This window comes from Equus asinus, chromosome 3 (assembly GCF_041296235.1).
Source record: "Equus asinus isolate D_3611 breed Donkey chromosome 3, EquAss-T2T_v2, whole genome shotgun sequence".
NCBI lineage: Eukaryota > Metazoa > Chordata > Mammalia > Perissodactyla > Equidae > Equus > Equus asinus.
In genome coordinates, this window is record NC_091792.1 from 102598321 (window position 1) to 102617089 (window position 18769).

General features: G+C 42.3%; 1 protein-coding gene across 5 annotated transcripts in view; it reads left to right on the forward strand.

The window, feature by feature from the left end:
* Positions 1-18769, forward strand: part of G3BP2 (G3BP stress granule assembly factor 2) — a 77993-nt gene that overhangs the window by 9515 nt on the left and 49709 nt on the right. The window contains exon 1 of one of the 5 annotated variants that reach the window (XM_070505638.1): positions 3375-3490. The exons of 3 other annotated variants lie outside the window; for them this stretch is intronic. In XM_070505638.1, coding sequence (XP_070361739.1) covers positions 3485-3490 — 6 coding nt within the window. In that variant the 5' untranslated portion in view covers positions 3375-3484. Of the gene's footprint in view, positions 1-3374; positions 3491-18769 lie in introns of those variants that run through there. One more of the 5 variants, XM_070505634.1, reaches the window with a different exon arrangement.

Below are 18769 nucleotides of genomic sequence, written 5' to 3' on the forward strand. Positions count from 1 at the left end.
TAATTTTGATCATTTATTTAAGGTATTGTTCGCCAAACTTCTCCACTGTACACTTAACTACCTTTCTCTTTGTAATGAATAAGTATCATTTGGGGGACGTGTTTTAATACCGAAAAATATCCTATTTCTCATCAAACTTTCACTCGCCAGTGTTAGCATCCATTGATATTCTTGCCTGAATCAGTGGTGGTTGCCAGTCTGCCTTTTGTATAAAGAGCTGTCCAGAAACCTCCATCTTTCAACTTACACCTATTATGTTAAGAACTGTGTCCCACTTTAGCTGCAAGAGTGCCTGGGAAATGCATTATTACATTGTTTTGGTATGGACATATTGCTACCCCCAATGAAATTGGGGTTCTCTTAAGAAAGGAGAATAAAAACTGGGTAAGCAACTTGCCAGCCCAATAGCATCGTTGTAAGGATTATATTAAATAATGTTTGTAAAACATCTACCAAGGAGCCTCTAACACGGTTGATACTTAAAAGTATCCCTCCCCAACCTGTGGGAACTGGGTTTTGCTTTTTTTGATTACTTAGGGTTGCACAGCTAGTAAATGGCAGAATAGGTTGGCAAACCCTGGTCTAGTCACCACACCATAGTTTCCTCCATAGTTTCCTGTTACTGATTTTAGAAATTCTAGATCCTCTTAAATCTTTTGGAACCTTTTGAGCCATACAACTAAAACTACCTCTGTACTGTATTAATCTACACAACTGTTTGTGGAATCGTCCTATTTACTAGATGAAGACAGCATTATATATATATATTAGATAAGAACTTGATTCAAATTTCTTTTTATTTGAGCATGTTCACCTCCATGTACTAGTACAAGGCACTTTTTCTCTTTTGGGGCGATGGCTGTTAATTCCCCCAGGGATCATAATCTGGAAAGACCTGGGAGGATAAAATGGTCAGAGGATAATGGCATTTACTCAGCCTTATAATAAACACAACTGTGTGTTTTATTGATTCTTTGCAGTTTTTGAAATATTTAACAGAGATAAAGAATTGTAAAAATCTCTCATCTCCTGCCAATGATAAGAATTGGAATTTTAAAATTCCCTTGTCACAGAATCAGTATGAAAAACATGAAATTTTAATACCAACTGGCAGCAAAATCTCGCTTGATTTAACTGAGAATTTTACACTGAGCATCATCAAATAATAATATCAGTACAAGACAGAGATAAAAAATGATGGTAGAAAAGCAATGAATCAGGAAATAAAATTATATATACTGAATGATCATAGCTAAGTTTAGAATATATGCATAGGAAGAAGCCTAGAAGGAAATGTGGTAAGATGTGAATTTAGAGTGGTTATATTTTGGTAGAAGGATCTGGGTGATGTTTTCTTCTTTCAACTGTTCCATAATTTCCACTGGATAATTTTTTTTTTTAACAGCCATGCTGCTTGTTAAAAAAAAATAACAACAAACTTAGGAAAGATATTAAATAGAAATAGTTTTGAAAGCGAAACATCTAGAGCCCTGACAAACCTATTAGTTTGCTTGGGAGGAGAGGCCCAAGAGGCCCTATGTTGCAGCTGATGCCTGAACCTGAATTTCATATTTTCTACTTTGGTACCATCTGTTTTCCTCCCTCCCTTCCTTTCCTTTTTCTTTTCTCTTTTCCTGTAACTATAAGGTAGGCAAAGAGATTAATTATAAGAAAGAGACAGTTTTATATAGTAGAAAGAACATTAGACTTTAAAGCCGGACAGACTTGAATTTGAACCCTGGCATCATCATTTATTCATTCAACAAACATTAATTGAGCAGCTACTATGCCATGCACTGTGCTAATGACTGGAGATTCAGCAATGATTAAAAACAGACAAAAATGCCTGCCTTTGTGAAACTTACATTCTAGTTGGGGAGAACAGTATGATTTAAGAGGTGCTGAAAAGACCATTGGATCAAAAACTATCTGCCCAACCCAGCTGGTTACAATGCATAAAAGAATGCCATGAAGGACTTAGCCTTTTGGGTCAACAAACATCTTCTCTTAAAATGCAAATATCGGGGGCTGGCCCCGTGGCCGAGTGGTTAAGTTCTCGCGCTCCGCTGCAGGCGGCCCAGTGTTTTGTTGGTTCGAATCCTGGGTGCGGACATGGCACTGCCTATCAAACCACGCTGAGGCAGCATCCCACATGCCACAACTAGAAGGACCCACAATGAAGAATACACAACTATGTACCGGGGGGCTTTGGGGAGAACAAGGGAAAAAAATAATAAAAATAAAAATCTTTTAAAAAAAAAGTGCAAATATCAATGGACAGAGTACAGCATCCTTAGGCTTGAGAGTCCTTTCTATTTAGTGTGAATAAATTCTCTCATATACCTCAGGAGCTAAGGAGAGCCTTGCTTTGCAAGTGTAAACATTTTAATTGAAGAGATGACCATTAGTTACTATCCAGGAAGGGTAGACGTCAGTGGGTTTCAGAGCAGGCAGCCTGGGGGGCCTGTGGCAAGAGGTGACTTAGGAAGGGCAAGAAAGATGCAAAAAGGACAGTGGTAAGATTCTGAGAACAAATTTCACCCATAACATATGAGTTTGTCTTGGGGAAAGATCCAGAAGTCTTCCCGGGTTTAGGGACCACCCTTCCTCCTTCCCTTCATAGCCAAGTTTTTTGAAAGAATGCCTTGGAACCTGGACATTCCTGAGAGATAGATATATCTGTGGCCTTCCCAAATCGCTCACATTGTCAAATACTCCTACAGTGTATCATCTCTCTCACAAAATGTGTGATACAAATAAATACATAAATAAATAAGTAAATAAATTTTTTAAAAAGGAGTAGGATGGGGCCGGCCCAGTGGCACAGCGGTTAAGTGCGCACATTCCACTTCGGTGGCCCAGGGTTTGCCAGTTCGGATCCTGGATGCAGACATGGCACCGCTTGGCAAGCCATGCTATGGCAGGCATCCCACATATAAAGTAGAGGAAGATGGGAACAGATGTTAGCTCAGGGCCAGTCTTCCTCAGCAAAAAGAGGAGGATTGGCAGCAGTTAGCTCAGGGCTAATCTTCCTCAAAAAAACAAAAAGGAGTAAGAGTTGATAACAGCCCCATTGAGGTGTAAACGCAGGCCCTCTGCTCATTCAGTAACTTGCCTCTTGCTCACATTTTTAAATAACAGTTCACTGTCTGTCACAGATCTCTGGGTCTCTGGAAATAACAAAATTCCAAATATGTAGATGCTGAGGTTTTACTGTCTGTACTTGCATCTCTACATCCTACATCCTCGCTCTGTTCACCCTTCACCTCAACTGCAGTGGTGCCTCTATTCCTTTATTCTGAAATTGCATTACTTAAGGTTGTGAAGAAGTTCTGTGAGAGTCGAGGGCTCCTCCTATTTAAAGGAACAGAAAGTCTTGCAAAAGAACTCAGGTCAAAGAAGGGTCCATTGTAAGGACAGAGAGGAATCTTCAAGGAAATCTTCAGGAAATACAGCCCGGCTTCATGAGAACTGGAGAGTCAACATGCAGGTACTGTGGAGGGTGTGTGTATATGTGTACATGTGTATCTATCTGTCTATCCGTGTCAGGCTTCATAGTCTCTTGTCTGTGCTTTTTTTGGTGAGTCTGCTCCATTCTCTTCTCTCTGAGACCCGCTTTCTCTGCCAACTTACGGCTTCTCTACTGCCAAGCTTGCAAGTGGATTTGGCTTGCCACTGCCCGGACCCCAGCCCAAACTCAACATAACCTCACAGCTCAGCTCCCTGTAACTGACTCAGGATGACTCTGGGAATCTGATTGGCTCAGCTTGGGTCATGTGTCCATCCTGGTCCAGTTAGAAACTGTGTTTAATAAATGCTGCTCTTTATTGTTGCCTGTGTTCTCTTATCTTGGCTTACAGAGTGTAAGAGGGTGGGAGAACAGGAGATTTGGTGTATCCTGTTGTGAAGACCCTTTGGAATATTCAGTTTTACCTGAAGGTAGTGGTAGTATTATTTCCTAATGACGACAACAATTACTACCAACAATTTCTTGTGCTAACACTTTACATATAGTGTCTTCATGAACTGTCTCAACTTCTTTACTTTCATCCCCTTTATGCAAGAGGAAACTATTGAAGGAGAGAGGTTATGTAACTTGCTGAAGGTCACAAAGCTCCATGACTGGGATTTGATCTGAGATTTCTCTGACTTCAGAGCCTGTGCCTGCTCTTGCTTTTCCATGCTGATCCCTGGTCGTGTCATTGGCTGCTCCTGACAACGGCCATAGCTTAACCCTCGTACTTAGTTCCTCCAACTAAGCTGTTCCACTTTGGAGAAGTAGATAATTGGTGAGAAGGGGAACACTAACCAATGGTTTATAGAGGTCCACCCAGGCACAATGTTTCCAAGTTGTCTCCAGTCAGTGACAAAGCTGTGATCTTGCCAGAAAATATGGAGACAAGAAGAGGCTGCCCTTTTGGTTTCTCATGTTGAATCATCCACCAACTCAAGAAGTTGTCCAAATACACACTACACTTTGCCATTTATATAAGCTATTGATAATGTTCAATGATAGTGTAGTGCTTAGCACCTGGCACAGTACCTGGTATGTGGTAGGATGTTGAATAAGCTTTTTTTTCCTGAACTAGCAAACTTAGCTTATATCTTCTCATAAAATTGAAGCCAGGGGTCATCAGTGCTAGTTGGTTATTACTCAAGTGTCTTAGCCAATTTGAGCCACTATAACAGAATACCATAGACTGGGTGGCTTATAAACAGCAAATTTATTTCTCACAGTTCTGGAGTCTAGAGGCCCAAGATCACGGCACTGGCAGATTCCATGTCTGAGGAGGACCCTCATCCTGGTTCATGGACTGCCGTCTTGCCGTGTCCTCACATGGCAGAAGGGACAAGGGAAGTTTCTTGGGCTTCCTTTATAAGGGCACTAATCCCATTGGAGCCCTCAAGACCTGATCACCTCCCAAAGGCCACACCTAAAGTGCCGTCACATTGAACAGGTTAGCAATCCTTGGAATAGATGATTCTGTAAAAAGTGACACGTTTTAAGTAAAAATAAGTCACAGACCTTCAAATTTTAAACTTAAAGAAGAAGATCCCAGTGTAGAGAGCCAAATGGACCATAATACCATCATTCTGTTCCCCAAGATGTACCTTCTCAGGTTTCTCACAAATTTCTGCTGCCATCAGCACGTTGGCCTCTAGGAGGCACTGTTTCCCCTCCAAGTCTGTGGACCAGTCAGCGGCTGTGAATCAAGTCTGCAGCGGAGCCAAACTAAAGCTGGGTTCTATCTGCTAGGAGACACCACAGGGAAATGAACACTGAGAGTGAGAGTGATGTCAATGTAGATAATCTGTTTTATAGGGAGAGTTGACTGATCCCAAGCTTGTGGCTCACTGGCGGTCCTATCTTTCTAGCTCCAGGACTGTTGATGCAGATTGGACCCAACAAGTCATTTACTGGACTTGTTGCTAGGGGCTGGGGTGAAAACAATGCAAGTTTCTTTCTCAGAGCCAAGTCTAGTCAGGGAGAGGGGGAGTCACCTAGATTCCTCAAGCCCAGGCCAAGAGCGGGGGCAAGGGAGAGGTCCTGACAGCCTTTCTTCAACCCACCCTCACAGTGCCTGGTTCTGGTTTGAAATTGAGGATACTCCCTTTAGACAACACCCATCCCCCAGCAGGGGGTAGCCATTTCAGCACGCAGCAGGGGGTAACTGATTCTGTCGAAGCACATACTTGTAATAGAGGGTCCATCTGTTAAATGTACATTTGAATTCACTTTGAGAGAAATTTCTATTTTATGTATACACTGGCTGAAAAGCAACTGTTAATACAGCTAAGAAAACCAACTAGCTAATTCGTTCAATTAGGATTATGTTTACATTTTTATTCTCAAGATTCAATATTTAATATTGAATAATAGATTCTACTTTCATTAAACCCAATTCTGCTCCAAATAAATGTCATAAAGTTCGAAAAATACAAGTTTGTTTTAATTTTATAAAATTTATATTTGACAAGAGTGAGGCCCAGTCAACATTCTAAGTTTTGTTTTTGTTTTTTTTTTAAAGATTGGCACCTGAGCTAACAACTGTTGCCAATCTTCTTCTTTTTTTTTTCTGCTTTATCTCTCCAAAACGCCCCCATACATATTTGTATATCTTAGTTGCAGGTCCTTCTAGTTGAGGCATGTGGGACACCACCTCAACGTGGCCTGGTGAGCAGTGCCATGTCCGCGCCCTGGATCCGAACAGGCAAAACCCTGGGCCGCCGCAGCGGAGCGCGCGAACTTAACCACTTGGCCATGGGGCCAGCCCCTGAGTTGATTTGTTAAACCATAAGATTATAATTAAACTAACCAATAATGATTCTTGATAGAAGAAATGTGAATGGCAGCCTCATTCATCCATTTGATAATTGTCCTAAATGGTATAGATATTATCTGGCGTCCATTCCTTTGCCCATCCCTGGATGTGAATGTGGAGGACTGGAGAGTCACATGGCATGCACATACCTGTCTTTTATTATGCTCTTCTCCCATCAAACACCTTTCCATGTTTATGTTTTTCCCCTTCCCTTTAGCTGTTAAGATTGTTAGCTTTCAGGTCCCTTTCCACTCTGATCTGCTGCTTGTGATCTAATGTGGACCTTTAGTAGTGGCCACCTTTTATTGAGCGCTCACTGTGGTCCAGGCATTGTTCTTAGGACTGGCATGTAGAAGCGAACAGAATCCTCATAAATACCCTGTAGGGTAGGCACTATCCTTATGCCCATTCTGTGATCATTTGGCCAAAGTCACACAGCTAGTAAGAGGCAGAGCTTGGCATTCAAATCCAGTCTGGCTCCAGAGTCTACAACACTATACAAGAATATACAATCCTGGGGCCGGCCCCGTGGCCGAGTGGTTAAGTTCTCACGCTCCGCTGCAGGTGGCCCAGTGTTTCATTGGTTTGAATCCTGGGCGCGGACATGGCACCGCTTGTTAGCCCACGCTGAGGCAGTGTCCCACATGCCACAACTAGAAGGACCCACAACGAAGAATATACAACTATGTACCAGGGGGCTTTGGGGAGGGAAAAAAAGGGAAAAAAATAAAATCTTTAAAAATTTATATATACACAATCCTGCCTCAATATCCGGTTTTATTAGAATAGCTTAAGTTCAAGAGTAATAGGATCTTAGTATGAGTTTCCGTAGAACTCACCTGTGAATTATATCGTGTTACGTATGTAACCTCTCTGAGACTTTTTCCTCATCTATAAAATGGAAATAGTAATAGAACCGACCTGATAGGACTGCTGTGAGGATTAAATGAGTGAAGTGTGTGTATTTATGTATATATGTGTATCTATGTGCAGAACCTAAGCAGTGCCTCGCATATAGCAAGTGCTCTTTATTCTAAGCATATTCCTGTGCTCAGTAAATGATAGCTATTATTGCTTTTACCCATGAGTTTTTTTGTTTTGTTTTTTTAGGAAGATTAGCCCTGAGCTAACATCTGCTGCCAATCCTCCTCTTTTTGCTGAGGAAGTCTGGCCCTCAGCTAAGATCCGTGCCCATCTTCCTCTACTTTATATGTGGGACGCCTACCACGGCATGGCTTGCCAAGCGGTACCCTGTCCACACCTGGGATCCGAACTGGCGAACCCTGGGCTACTAAAGTGGAATGTGTGCACTTAACCATTGAACCACCGGGCCAGCCCCATACCCATGAGTTTTAAGGACAGTAAACTTTCTGATACCTAATGGGGTGTAGATACTGAGAAGCCTTTATACCTGTTCCTCCTTCACAGCGCTCTTCCACAGAGCTTGTTCACCCCTCCTGCCTCTTTTTAAGGACCCTGCCAGTGCTCATTTAAGAGCTCCTGTAAGTGGCTGTAGAAGAACCTTTCCAGGGTTCCGGGGGCTTTCTGCTCCTCAGCCTCGGGGCCACCTTCCCTCCTACTGTTCCTTTCTTCCCAGCCTGCCTTCCCCGCCCTCCACTCTTTCTGAGGGGAGCCGGGCCCCCCAGGCCTAATGCTGGGTGGAATGTGCCCTCTGGCTGTTCTGACCAACACAGGCCTTTCATTTTTTAAATAAGCTTTACGGGTAATCACTACAAGTAAACAGACTGGAGACAACCCACAGGAAAATCCATAAGAAAGTACAAAGGTGACTAAATTTGGCTCTAGTTTATAATTCCTGACCTTTGTTGAAATGGTAAAATAGAATCCATGTCGGGCTCTGCCTCTGTGCTTTTACTTTTGAGACTTAAAAATGCTTTACCTTAGGCTTCTGCCTCTTGCTGTCTCAGGGTGGGCCTTTACCTCCTAGGGAGGCTGAAGGTGCTGCCCAGGCTTTTGTGTGGTGTCCTGTTTCCTCAAGTGGGTGATTTGCATCTCTGAGGAGCTCCAGGTGGGGACATCAGGCAGTTAGTGTATCCGAGACCCTCTCCTTTCTGGGGATTATCCCCTCTGGGCATTTCCTCCCCAAGGAATCTTAGGAGATCTCTGGGCAGGGCTAGAGGTAAAAAAATAAAAATAACTATTCATAGAAAAATTACAAAGGGCTATGCATGTTCCCTAAGATCCAAAATTTATTTGTCAAGAGAAGCATTTACTCTGAGATGGACAAGAGACGTTGCCGTAAAATGAAATTATGTTTACGTTAAAATGATCTTTTAATTAAATTCATGATAAGAAAACAAGGGGCCGGCCCAGTGGTGCAGCAGTTAAGTGCGTGTGTTCCGCTTCGGCGGCCCGGGGTTCGCCAGTTCGGATCCTGCGTGCGGACATGGCACCTCTTGGCAAAGCCATGCTGTGGCAGGCATCCCACATATAAAGTAGAAGAAGATGGGCACGGATCTTAGCTGAGGGCCAGACTTCCTCAGCAAAAAGAGGAGGATTGGCAGCAGATGTTAGCTCAGGGCTAATCTTCCTCCAAGAAAAAAAAGAAAAGAAAACAAAATGACCTTGAAAACACCTTTTGAATCAAATGAATAACAGAAGAAGGGAAGAAATTATGAACGAAAGGTAAATTATTATGCCAGCTGCCTAAGATATTTCAGTTGCAGGCATTCTTGACCTTCTGTCTTTCTCACACTCCCTCCCTTGTTCTTGCTGTAGTCTGTGTATTTTTAAGAAGAAAACCTCATCTGGTTTCTCTTAGCTAACACACCTCAGTACCTCCCCCATTGCCCTCAGGATAAAATTCACAATATTTGATTTATAACAGCCTTTCAGACCTCAAAATTTGCCCTGTCTCCCCGCCATCCCCCAGTCCTCTGCTCTTCCCCACTGCCTGTTTTAAACTCCAGCTTCACTAAACTGCTTTCAGTTCCTAAATGTTCTGACCTCCAGGAGTTTTCCTCTGCTTACCCTCCACGTGGACCACTTCCCGTCCACAAAATTGGCTCCTCCTCGTCTTTCAGTTTTCAATTTAGAAGAAACCTCTCCCACCCACCTGAATCTGGTGCTCCCATATGTCTCTCTCACAGATCTTATTGCACTGTGTTTAACTCGCCTGCTTGCTAATCTCTATATACCCAGTTAAGCAGAGCTCAGTCTTCAGGAGGCCAAGAACCCTGTTTTTGTCTGTTTCACAGGCTTACACAGAGTTTTGTGTTTGGCCCTTGTAGACACTTAGTAAATAGTTGTTGAATGAAAGGATGAGGGGTAGAACCAGTGTAAGTTGCATAACTGGTAAGTGCCGTGGATGAGAGGACCGAGAGGTGGATCTTGTGGGCTGCTGGCTGCTCCCTGATACCGAGTCAGGTCTACTGAGTGCTGTCAGAGTCTGGTCCTCATGAGTGGTCCATAAACTGCTTGAAACCCTGGGAAATTGGCTTCTGCTAACCGAACCTTGTACCACCTTCAAGTTTGCTCATTTGTTAATGTGTCAGAAGTGTTAACTGTCAGGAGGAAGAGACTTCTTGTCAGCATTTTCTCTCCCCGCCGGAAGTTACAGGGAAGCCAGATTACAATCAGAAGGTTGCTTCTGGGAGCCTCCTTCCTTTCTTCCTTCCCCCAGTAAACATTTATTTATTAAGCACCTGCTCTGGGTTGGAACAAAAGAATGTAAGTGGTTTTAATCACTGTCCTTCAGGAAGTTTAGGAGACTCTTCTTCCTGCTGTGGAGACCATACTGTGTTCTGGTGTAGTGGCCAAGTGGCCCTAGCCCTGGATAATGCAGGAATCTCCCCAAGATTGTGTCCTGGGCTCCTTTATTTTAATCCTTTCAAAGTTAACCGACTGGCCTTCTCACTGGCTCCTTCTTCTCTAGATATATTTGCATATTCAGACTGGTTATGGTCCAGGTTTACCTCACTCACGGCGGCATCTGGGAATCTCTTCCAGGTCACATGCCATATCTCTGCTCTGTCTGATGCCAATCTTACTTCCAAACTCCAGGGTGGGCAGGATGGGCAGGGGCATTTAGGGCAGTAATTACCTGGCTTGTGGTTTCCATCTACAATGCTGCTAATATAACCATACGTAATGCTTACTCTTACAGCAGGGCACATATGAAGATTTCACATTCAGCATTTGCAAAGCAATATTGGAGATACTAGATCATAAGGTTGTCAGGGAGGAAATACTACTCTCTTAGGTTTAGTCGTTGGGGGCCTTTGAATTAAACTGACAAAAGACATTAGCAAGAGAAGAATCAGAATTTAATGATGTATTTATATTAATGCACATACAGCAGTTCATGGAAAACATGACTCAAAGGGGCAGTTAAAATTTGGAGCTTCTATACCATCATTAAGATTGGGGGGGACGGGATGGGGAGAGGGCATTTACAGGAAAACAAAAGACTTTTTAATAAGGGAAGGGGAAAAGGAGAAAGGGCATTTATGGAAAAACAAGTGAGTTTTTGGAAAGATAAATGGGATCTTAGGATTATAGGTGGGAGATAGGAGAGTTTTTGTGACAGTGTCTGGTTGTGGTATGGAGACTTCACCACATCTCTGGTGATAGGAATCAATCTCCTCTGGTTGATTTATGACAATTGGGTTCTTTTGGGAGGCTCTGCTTTTAGCAGATAAGAGATTTCAGGAACTCAAATGCCTTCTGCTCAAAATAATTTTTATGCCTCAGTGGTATATTCTGGACCCCTTCATGTTCTATCTGTCTTCCTCTAGATTATTCCAGTGGGTAGAAGATAATTGGGTGCAAGTGTTCTCCAAAATTATATCAGTACATATTTGTATTTGAGCCCAGAAACCTTCAAACAAGTGGCTAGAATATAAAACAAATATAAACAAACACAGTGACTAGGATATTATTTACTGGATCCAGACGACACTGTTGTTGCAAGCATAAAATATTGCTTGCTCAACAAGATTCCTTTTAGCAAATTAAGGGGGATAAGAAAAAGATTTTATTCAAACCAAATGGTTTAAAATTATTTAATCTTTTCCTGTTTTTAAGGGGGCATTAAACTCTAATAGTATATTTTCACCACCGTATTTTTTAATATTAAAAAAAATCTCACTCTTTCAAGAAATGTTTATTGTACCAGCACTATTTTATATGCTGGGAGTTTTGTTTTATGCCTGATTTTGTGATATGCCAAAGATGGACAAGGAAACTAAATACAGGATTAAAAAGACTGAGAGCTTGCTACCCCAAGGGAAAAGAAGCGAACAAAAACTCTGATGAAGTAGCCATCAAAAGAGAAAGGAAAAAATAGAGGTTTTGGCCTAGCAGCCCAACTCCTGAAAGGTTAGAGTTGATAAATTATGGCTCAAGCTGGAGAAAAGAGACATATTCAGTACCTACAAAATAATGCAGCAGAACTTATCTTTGTGGGAAGTAGGACACAGAATAAATTTCCTTGGTGTCCGTTGGGTTGACCAAAACAGAAAGAGTAACGAGAGTAATGGAACCTGGAAACTGAAAGAGTAATGAGGCTTTCTAGAACAGTGGTGCCAGGTTAGAGAACTTTGACCTGAGCTGGAAAGGGCTGAATTTAGAGAATACAGGGCTGAAGAGATAAGCTGTTGTAAAAATAATATGCTTTCTGAGCAGTTGTCATTTAATATACCATATGCTTTCCATACACTTTCTAATTTAATTCTTACAACAATCCAATTAAGTACTAGTATTATTTCAACTTTACTGAAGAAGAAACAAATCGTGTAACTCTTCTTTTATTGATGGGCATTTTCGTTATTTCCTGGTTTTTTCTATGCAGAATTAAACATATCATATGTCTTAAGTACTTGTGTTTTTATGTATGTTGATTTCTGTGCATATTTTAGGAGACAACGCAAGATTACTTTTCCATATTTGCTGTGATTATAACTAGAAAAAACACACATATGAAAACTGATGCTGGCTCGGCGAGCAGAGGAGTTGAAACAAAGATTTCTTGGACTCTCAAGGTCTGGTAGCAGTGCTCCTTTATTCAGAGAATAGCATGGGGACAGGACCCATGGGCAGTGAAGAGCTGCAAATATGGGTTGAGGGTAGGGCTAAATTTAAAGCATAGGTATGTGAGTTATCTCTTTACAAGACAAAGGAAAGATTATGTAAAAAATCGTTAAAATGGTATCAGTGTAGGTGGGATGTGGTTATTGGGAGGTGCTATAACTTTAGATAAGAATCAGATCGGATCAGGTCAGCATGTCCTGTGCTTCCCAGAGGATGATATAGATCGGTATGTAGAGCAGGACGCCTTGGCCTTCTCTTCCTGGGGGAGCCTCGATCCTCATCAAAAACCTGGAAGAAAATAAAAGGGCTAACAGTATTTGTATTCTGTGGTATTAGGGTATTATGGCTGATATATTTCTGCTTCCCATTTTCTACATTTTTGTATTGAGTATGTATTACTTAAAATGAAAAGAATAAGTAAATTTTTGAATAAATGATATGGTGTAGATTATCGTAATGTAGCCTCACAGCTTAGGAAGATGGTCTTGGAATCTTTCCTAAAAGCAATAACTACAAAGGAAAACATTATCTCAATATAAGCCATGACACAGACAGATGAAATCTGAAATATATTAGTTGAAATATATATTGAAATCTGAAATATGCTGTGGTTCATAAACTAATTGGCATCAAATCTTATAAACACTTTATAAGACATGTAAAAAAGACCAATATTGGGGCCGGCCGAGTGGGTAAGTTTGCGAGCTCCACTTTGGTGGCCAGGGTTTCGCTGGTTCGAATCCTGGGTGCGGACATGGCACCGCTCGTCAGGCCATGCTGAGGTGGCATCCCACATGCCACAACTGAAAGGATCCACAACTAAAATGTACAACTATGTACTGGAGGGACTTGGGGAGAAAAAAGCAGGAAAAGAAAAAACAAAGATTGGCAACAGTTGTTAGCTCAGGTGCCAATCTTTAAAAAAAAGAAAAAAAGACCAATATTATAGAATGCTGGCTGGGTAGTTCAATTTATAGGAGAAGATGAGAAATGAAAGTTGGAGAGCCGGGTTGAAGTGGTGAACAGGAAGGGCACAGGCTTTAGAGTCAGCTACTTATGGATGCGTGGTTTTGAACAAGTTGCCTAACTTCTCTCAGACTCCGTTTTCTCTCCTGTAAATGGAAATAATTTCCACCATGCAGATCTGTGCTGAAAATGGATTAACAGCCAGTTGGAGTGGGTTCAAAAAGGGTGAAAGAGGAATTAGAGACAGCAAGTACAGATAACTCTTTTGAGGAGTTTCAGTCTTAAAGGGAAGCAGAGAGGGGCTGGCCCAGTGGTGCAGCAGTTAAGTGCGCACATTCTGCTTCGGCGGCCTGGGGTTTGCTGGTTCAGATCCAGGTTGTGGACATGGCACCACTTGGCAAGCCATGTTGAGGTAGGCGTCCCACATATAAAGTAGAGGAAGATGGGCACGGATGTCAGCTCAGGGCCAGTCTTCCTCAGCAAAATGAGGAGGATTGGCAGCAGATGTTAGCTCAGGGCTAATCTTCCTCAAAAAAATAAAAAGAGAAGCAGAGAAATGGGGTGGTGGCTAGAGGGGAAGTTTGTTACTATTTTAAAGCATGTTTATATGCTGATGGGAATGATCTAGTGGCGAGAGAGAAATTGGTCATGATGGAGAACTGCAGGAGTGATGTTCTTGGGTAGGTAGGAGGACAGGGTTGGCCTTAGGAAGGAGCATGGTATATGGAAAGCGGCAGGTAGAACAGAGGTGTGTGTGGGTGCAGATGCTGATACATGCAGAGGTGGGAGAGTGAAAGTGTCTTGATTGCTCTTGACTGTGTTATGGGATTAAGTCCCTTCCTCCAGCAAACAGCAGGACCAAAGGGAATGCAGTGGGAGAGTCTGTGGGCAGAAGTGGGGAAACTTGAGGAGAGCAGAGAAGCTGTGACATAGTTGTCTAGGGGACTAAGTTGATAGGAAATGTGACATAATTGCTGTGGTGGTGGAGGCAGGGTCGCTGAGGGCCCACTGGAAATCAGTAGGCAAGAATGTAAAGTGAGATCAGATGGCACTGTAGTGTGTTTTCCTCCAGGCAGTGGCTGGGCTAAAGTCAAGGTGTCAGCAGGGCTGCTTCCTTCTGGAGGCTCTGAGGGAGAACTGGTCTCCTTGCCTTGAGGGTTTCTAGAGGCCACCTGCATTTCCTGGCTCCTGGTCCCTTCCTCCATCTTCAAAGCCAGCCACATAATGTCGTGGAATCTCCACTCACTCTGCTTCCTTTGTCACGTCGCCTTCTCTTGTCTCTAACATTGACACTCTTCCCACCCTCTCATGAGGACCCTTGTGATTACTTTGGGCCCACCCAGATAATCTGGGATAATATCCCCATCCCAGAATCCTTAATCACATCTGCAAAGTCCCTTTTTGCCATGTAAAGTTACATATTCACAAGTCTTGGGATTAGGACATGAACATCCTTGGGGGGCCATTGTTCTATCTTCCATAATTAGGGAAGTTGAATATGTTTTCATATGATTATTAGCTTTTTGTATTTCTTCTTTTGTGAATTACCCATTCCTGACATTTTTTCTATTAGCTGTTATCTTCATAATTCATTTGTAAGAACTCCTTCTCTCTTAAGGATATAAACCCTAACAGTGCAGCATTTTGCATATTTCCTCCCAGTTTATTTTGTTTACAAGATATTATCTAACTTACAAAAGCACACTACTTTTTAAATCTTTATCTTGTGGAAAATGTCAAACAAATAAAAGTAGAGAGATTAGTATGTTAAATCTCCTCATATTCATCACCAAGCTTAAGTAATTATCGACTCAATGCTAATCTTATTTTATCTATACCCTTACCCACTTCCCCTAAATTATGTATTATTTTGAAGCAAATCCCAGACATCATATCATTTCATACATAAATATTTTAGCAAAATACATTAATATCATGATTTAAATTTTATTAAATTATTCTTTCTGAGGTTTCTGTTTTTGATGACAGGTACAAAAAAAGCCCAATTCACTTGTCTTTTTAAAGAGGATGAAAATGAAGTCTGAATATTAGTTTTTGCACCTTTTAAGGAAATCATGTTTCTTTTTTCTTTAAACTGTTATTAGGAATGACCATTTTCTGACTGCTTAAACAAGTATATCTGAGCACCTATCATGTGGAAATGCTGTGAATTTAGCTTCATGTTACCCTTGAGTACACGTGAACAGGGGACTGTATAAAAGGATTACAATTATAAAATTAGCAGGCTGCCCACTGGTGTCCGCAGCACTCCTGACTTAGTCCTCTTTCCGTGACGACACTGACGATTAGGAACAACTGCTAGAAGGCTGGCAATTGTCTGTCATGCTGCATCATTTAGACATTTAAATGTGTTCTTTTTTGTTTTTTTGCCAAGGCCACTGGGCACTCTGTGAAAGTAAAAGCAAACATGCAAAACGAAGGGAGGAACATCTCCCCTCCTTCAGAGTCAGTCTGCTGCTTGGTAACCCCTCGCTGTTCCCAAAGGGATGAGCCCCAACGTCCTTTAACACAGCCCACACTGTGATGGACTGTTGGCAACCACAGATGGAATTAGAGGGCAGTTGTCTTCTGCTTTGAAAAAGAAGAAATATAACAAGTACACTTTATTACTGGGGACTAGGTAAGAATAGGGGATCCAGGTGATTTCTTAGAGTTCCAGACATAAAGGGGGCAGCAGGGCAGGAGTTCAGTATGTGATTGTCATAGCCTAGCAACTCCACAGCCAAAATAAACACAACCCAGACCTTACCACCATAAATACCAACAGATTTGTTTGGCGTCCTCCAAGCCCCTACTCTTAACCCCTTGCAATCTGGTTTCACTCCTTTCTGTGAAAACTCTTTGAAGGTTACCAGCCAGATCCTGGACATTATTTCAGTCTCTGTCCTGTGTGTCATTTCTTCAGTAAGTGACTATTAATGGCCCCTGTCTTTAAACTTCTTGCTCTCTTAGCTTGTGATGCTAAATGATTCTATTCTGCTCAGGTTTTTTCTTTGTGAATCTTTGGCTATTATGGTAGCTGCTTCCTATCCCTTCAGCCCTTAAACATGGCTCCTCTGTAGGCTTTGATAGAAACCTAAGCTTCTCTCTTAGCACTCAGTCCTCAGTGTCAACTCTCTTGCTCCCAAATCTCTATTTCAAGCCTAACTTCTTCCCTGAGCTCCCGACCCATGTTTCTGGCTAAATTCTGGGGATGTCCAGGTTGACTCTGCTCACCTCAGACTTTTTAGCTCAGTTCCTACCTTGAACTTTAGGCCCTGGACCCTATTGCCCATCACCTCCAGGCTCGGACTCTCCTAGTTCAGGAGATGGCATGGCAGCAACTGAGAAGGGATCACAACTTGCCGAATCTTAGAACTGAGTCTGATTGCTATAAATCAGGCAGGCCTAAATTGAGCCTGTGTGGTACCTGAGTGGCTGCAGTCACACCACATTCCCTCCTGGGGACCTGGATGCTGCTCGTCTTTTCTTCCCAAGAACTCTCTTCCTCTAGGTCTGAAGCCTGTTTTGCTGAGGCCCTGAAATGTTGATTAGTTTCAGCATGTGCCCTCCCAGACAATCAAATCCTGCTTTGTTTTCTTATTTTCTCAGCCCCACTACTGCTGTGTCCCAACCTTCACTGGCAGAGTCTTCTGGGTATGGGCCTTGTGCAATAGGGCCATTCTCCTGGACATTCACAAGGTCTTGACTGTTACCTTCTCAAAGTCCTGCCTTCTTCTGTGTCCTGCTGCCCCTAACTTCCTTCATGCCTTTATTACTTCATGCTCAAAATTACTCAAAATCTCTTCAACTGTTATTTCTGGAATGCTGCCTCACACTTCAGCTCATCCTGCTTTCTAGTATCATCTTAAATCCTTCCTGGAACTTGGTGAAGTTTAAAGACATACTTACCTCTAAAGTAGATTTTTTTCAGTTATTAATTTTATTAGCATTCTTTTCTTTTTATTATTTATTCTCAACTATGTATCATGTGAAAGGTTGGAGGGCCCAGCTTTGCTAGTGTCCCATAAAGTCAGGCAAGCATTCTTTTGGTATATATGCTAGCTAAAGTTGTAGCTAAAACATTTTCAGACATTCACCTTGATTATGTTGCTACATGGGAAAATGCCTTCAGGTACCTTTCACCCCAGGCCATAGTCCACACAGATCGGTGTTCTATTGGAAGCCTTCCACAGTTACTCTCTTTATTATTATTTTTTCTCCAGCTTTATTGAGATATAATTGACATATAACATTGTGTAAATTTAAGGTGTACAATGTGATATTTAACTTCAGTTTTATTATTAGGGGGACTGTCTGTCCTCTTCTTCCTTTCTCCTTCCCTCTGAGTCTAATTCGTTCATTGACTAAATAATTATTGAACACCCAGTTCAGGAAAGGTCTGCCTCTCTAGCAGGGGTTGAATCCTCAGACACGTGGAGAGTCAGTCCAGTTAATAAAGAGGTGAAGCAGGTGGTGGTGGAGGCTGCAGAGAACTGGAGAGGATGCCCCATCACAAGGGAGCAGCAGCTACTGATCTGCCCCATTGTTATCATGTGGAATGTGGGTCCAGTGTTGTCAAATCATCTTTTAAAGAGAAGCTGGACATCTGGATTTTCATGTGAAATCTCCCAACTTTAAATGTTAGCAACCAATTCAAAAACCTTTTAAACATGGTGAGGGCTAACAGAACAACTGTGAGCTGGACTTGGCTGCGAGCTCCCAGTTTGCATCCTCTGCTCCCTGGAAACCCCTCGGAACCCCTCCATGTGCCCTGACTCCTTGTGCTTTCATGGCTTTTTCTTTGGTTCTTCATGTCCCATTATCTGGACTGCCCAACCCCCATTCTCTGCATTGATCGTAATCCTAACTCCTACCCGATCTTTAAGATCCAACTCAAAGTCTGCTGTGTGGCATGCTTGGCTGGTCAGCAGCAATAAAGATACAGCAATAGAGGAAGCCAAAATCAGAAATGAGTTGACAGGTGGTCTAGATGCCAAATCCTGGGAGGACAGCCAAGGAGGGATCAGATTCCCAATCTACAAATCCAAGGAACAGGGAACCAGAGGACAAGAAGTTCAGTAACTTGGGTTAAGAAGTCTGAGCAAGTATTAAGCACAGGACACTGAAGATCAGAGTGGAACTTGATAATAGTCATAGGACAGCAGCTTTTTAAAAAAATAAAATTCTCCAGGGGCCAGCCTCGTGGCCTAGTGGTTAAGTTTGGCACGCTCTGTTTCAGTGGCTCAGGTTCGGTTTCCAGGCATGGACCACAGCATGGCTGCTGATGAGCGGTGACCCACATACAAAATAGAGGAAGACTGGCACAGATGTTAGCTCAGGGCGAATCTTCCTCAGGAAAAAAAAACCAATTCTCCAGTTTTTGAAGGGAAAGAGAAAAGGAAGGACAACTGACATTTTAAACAAAC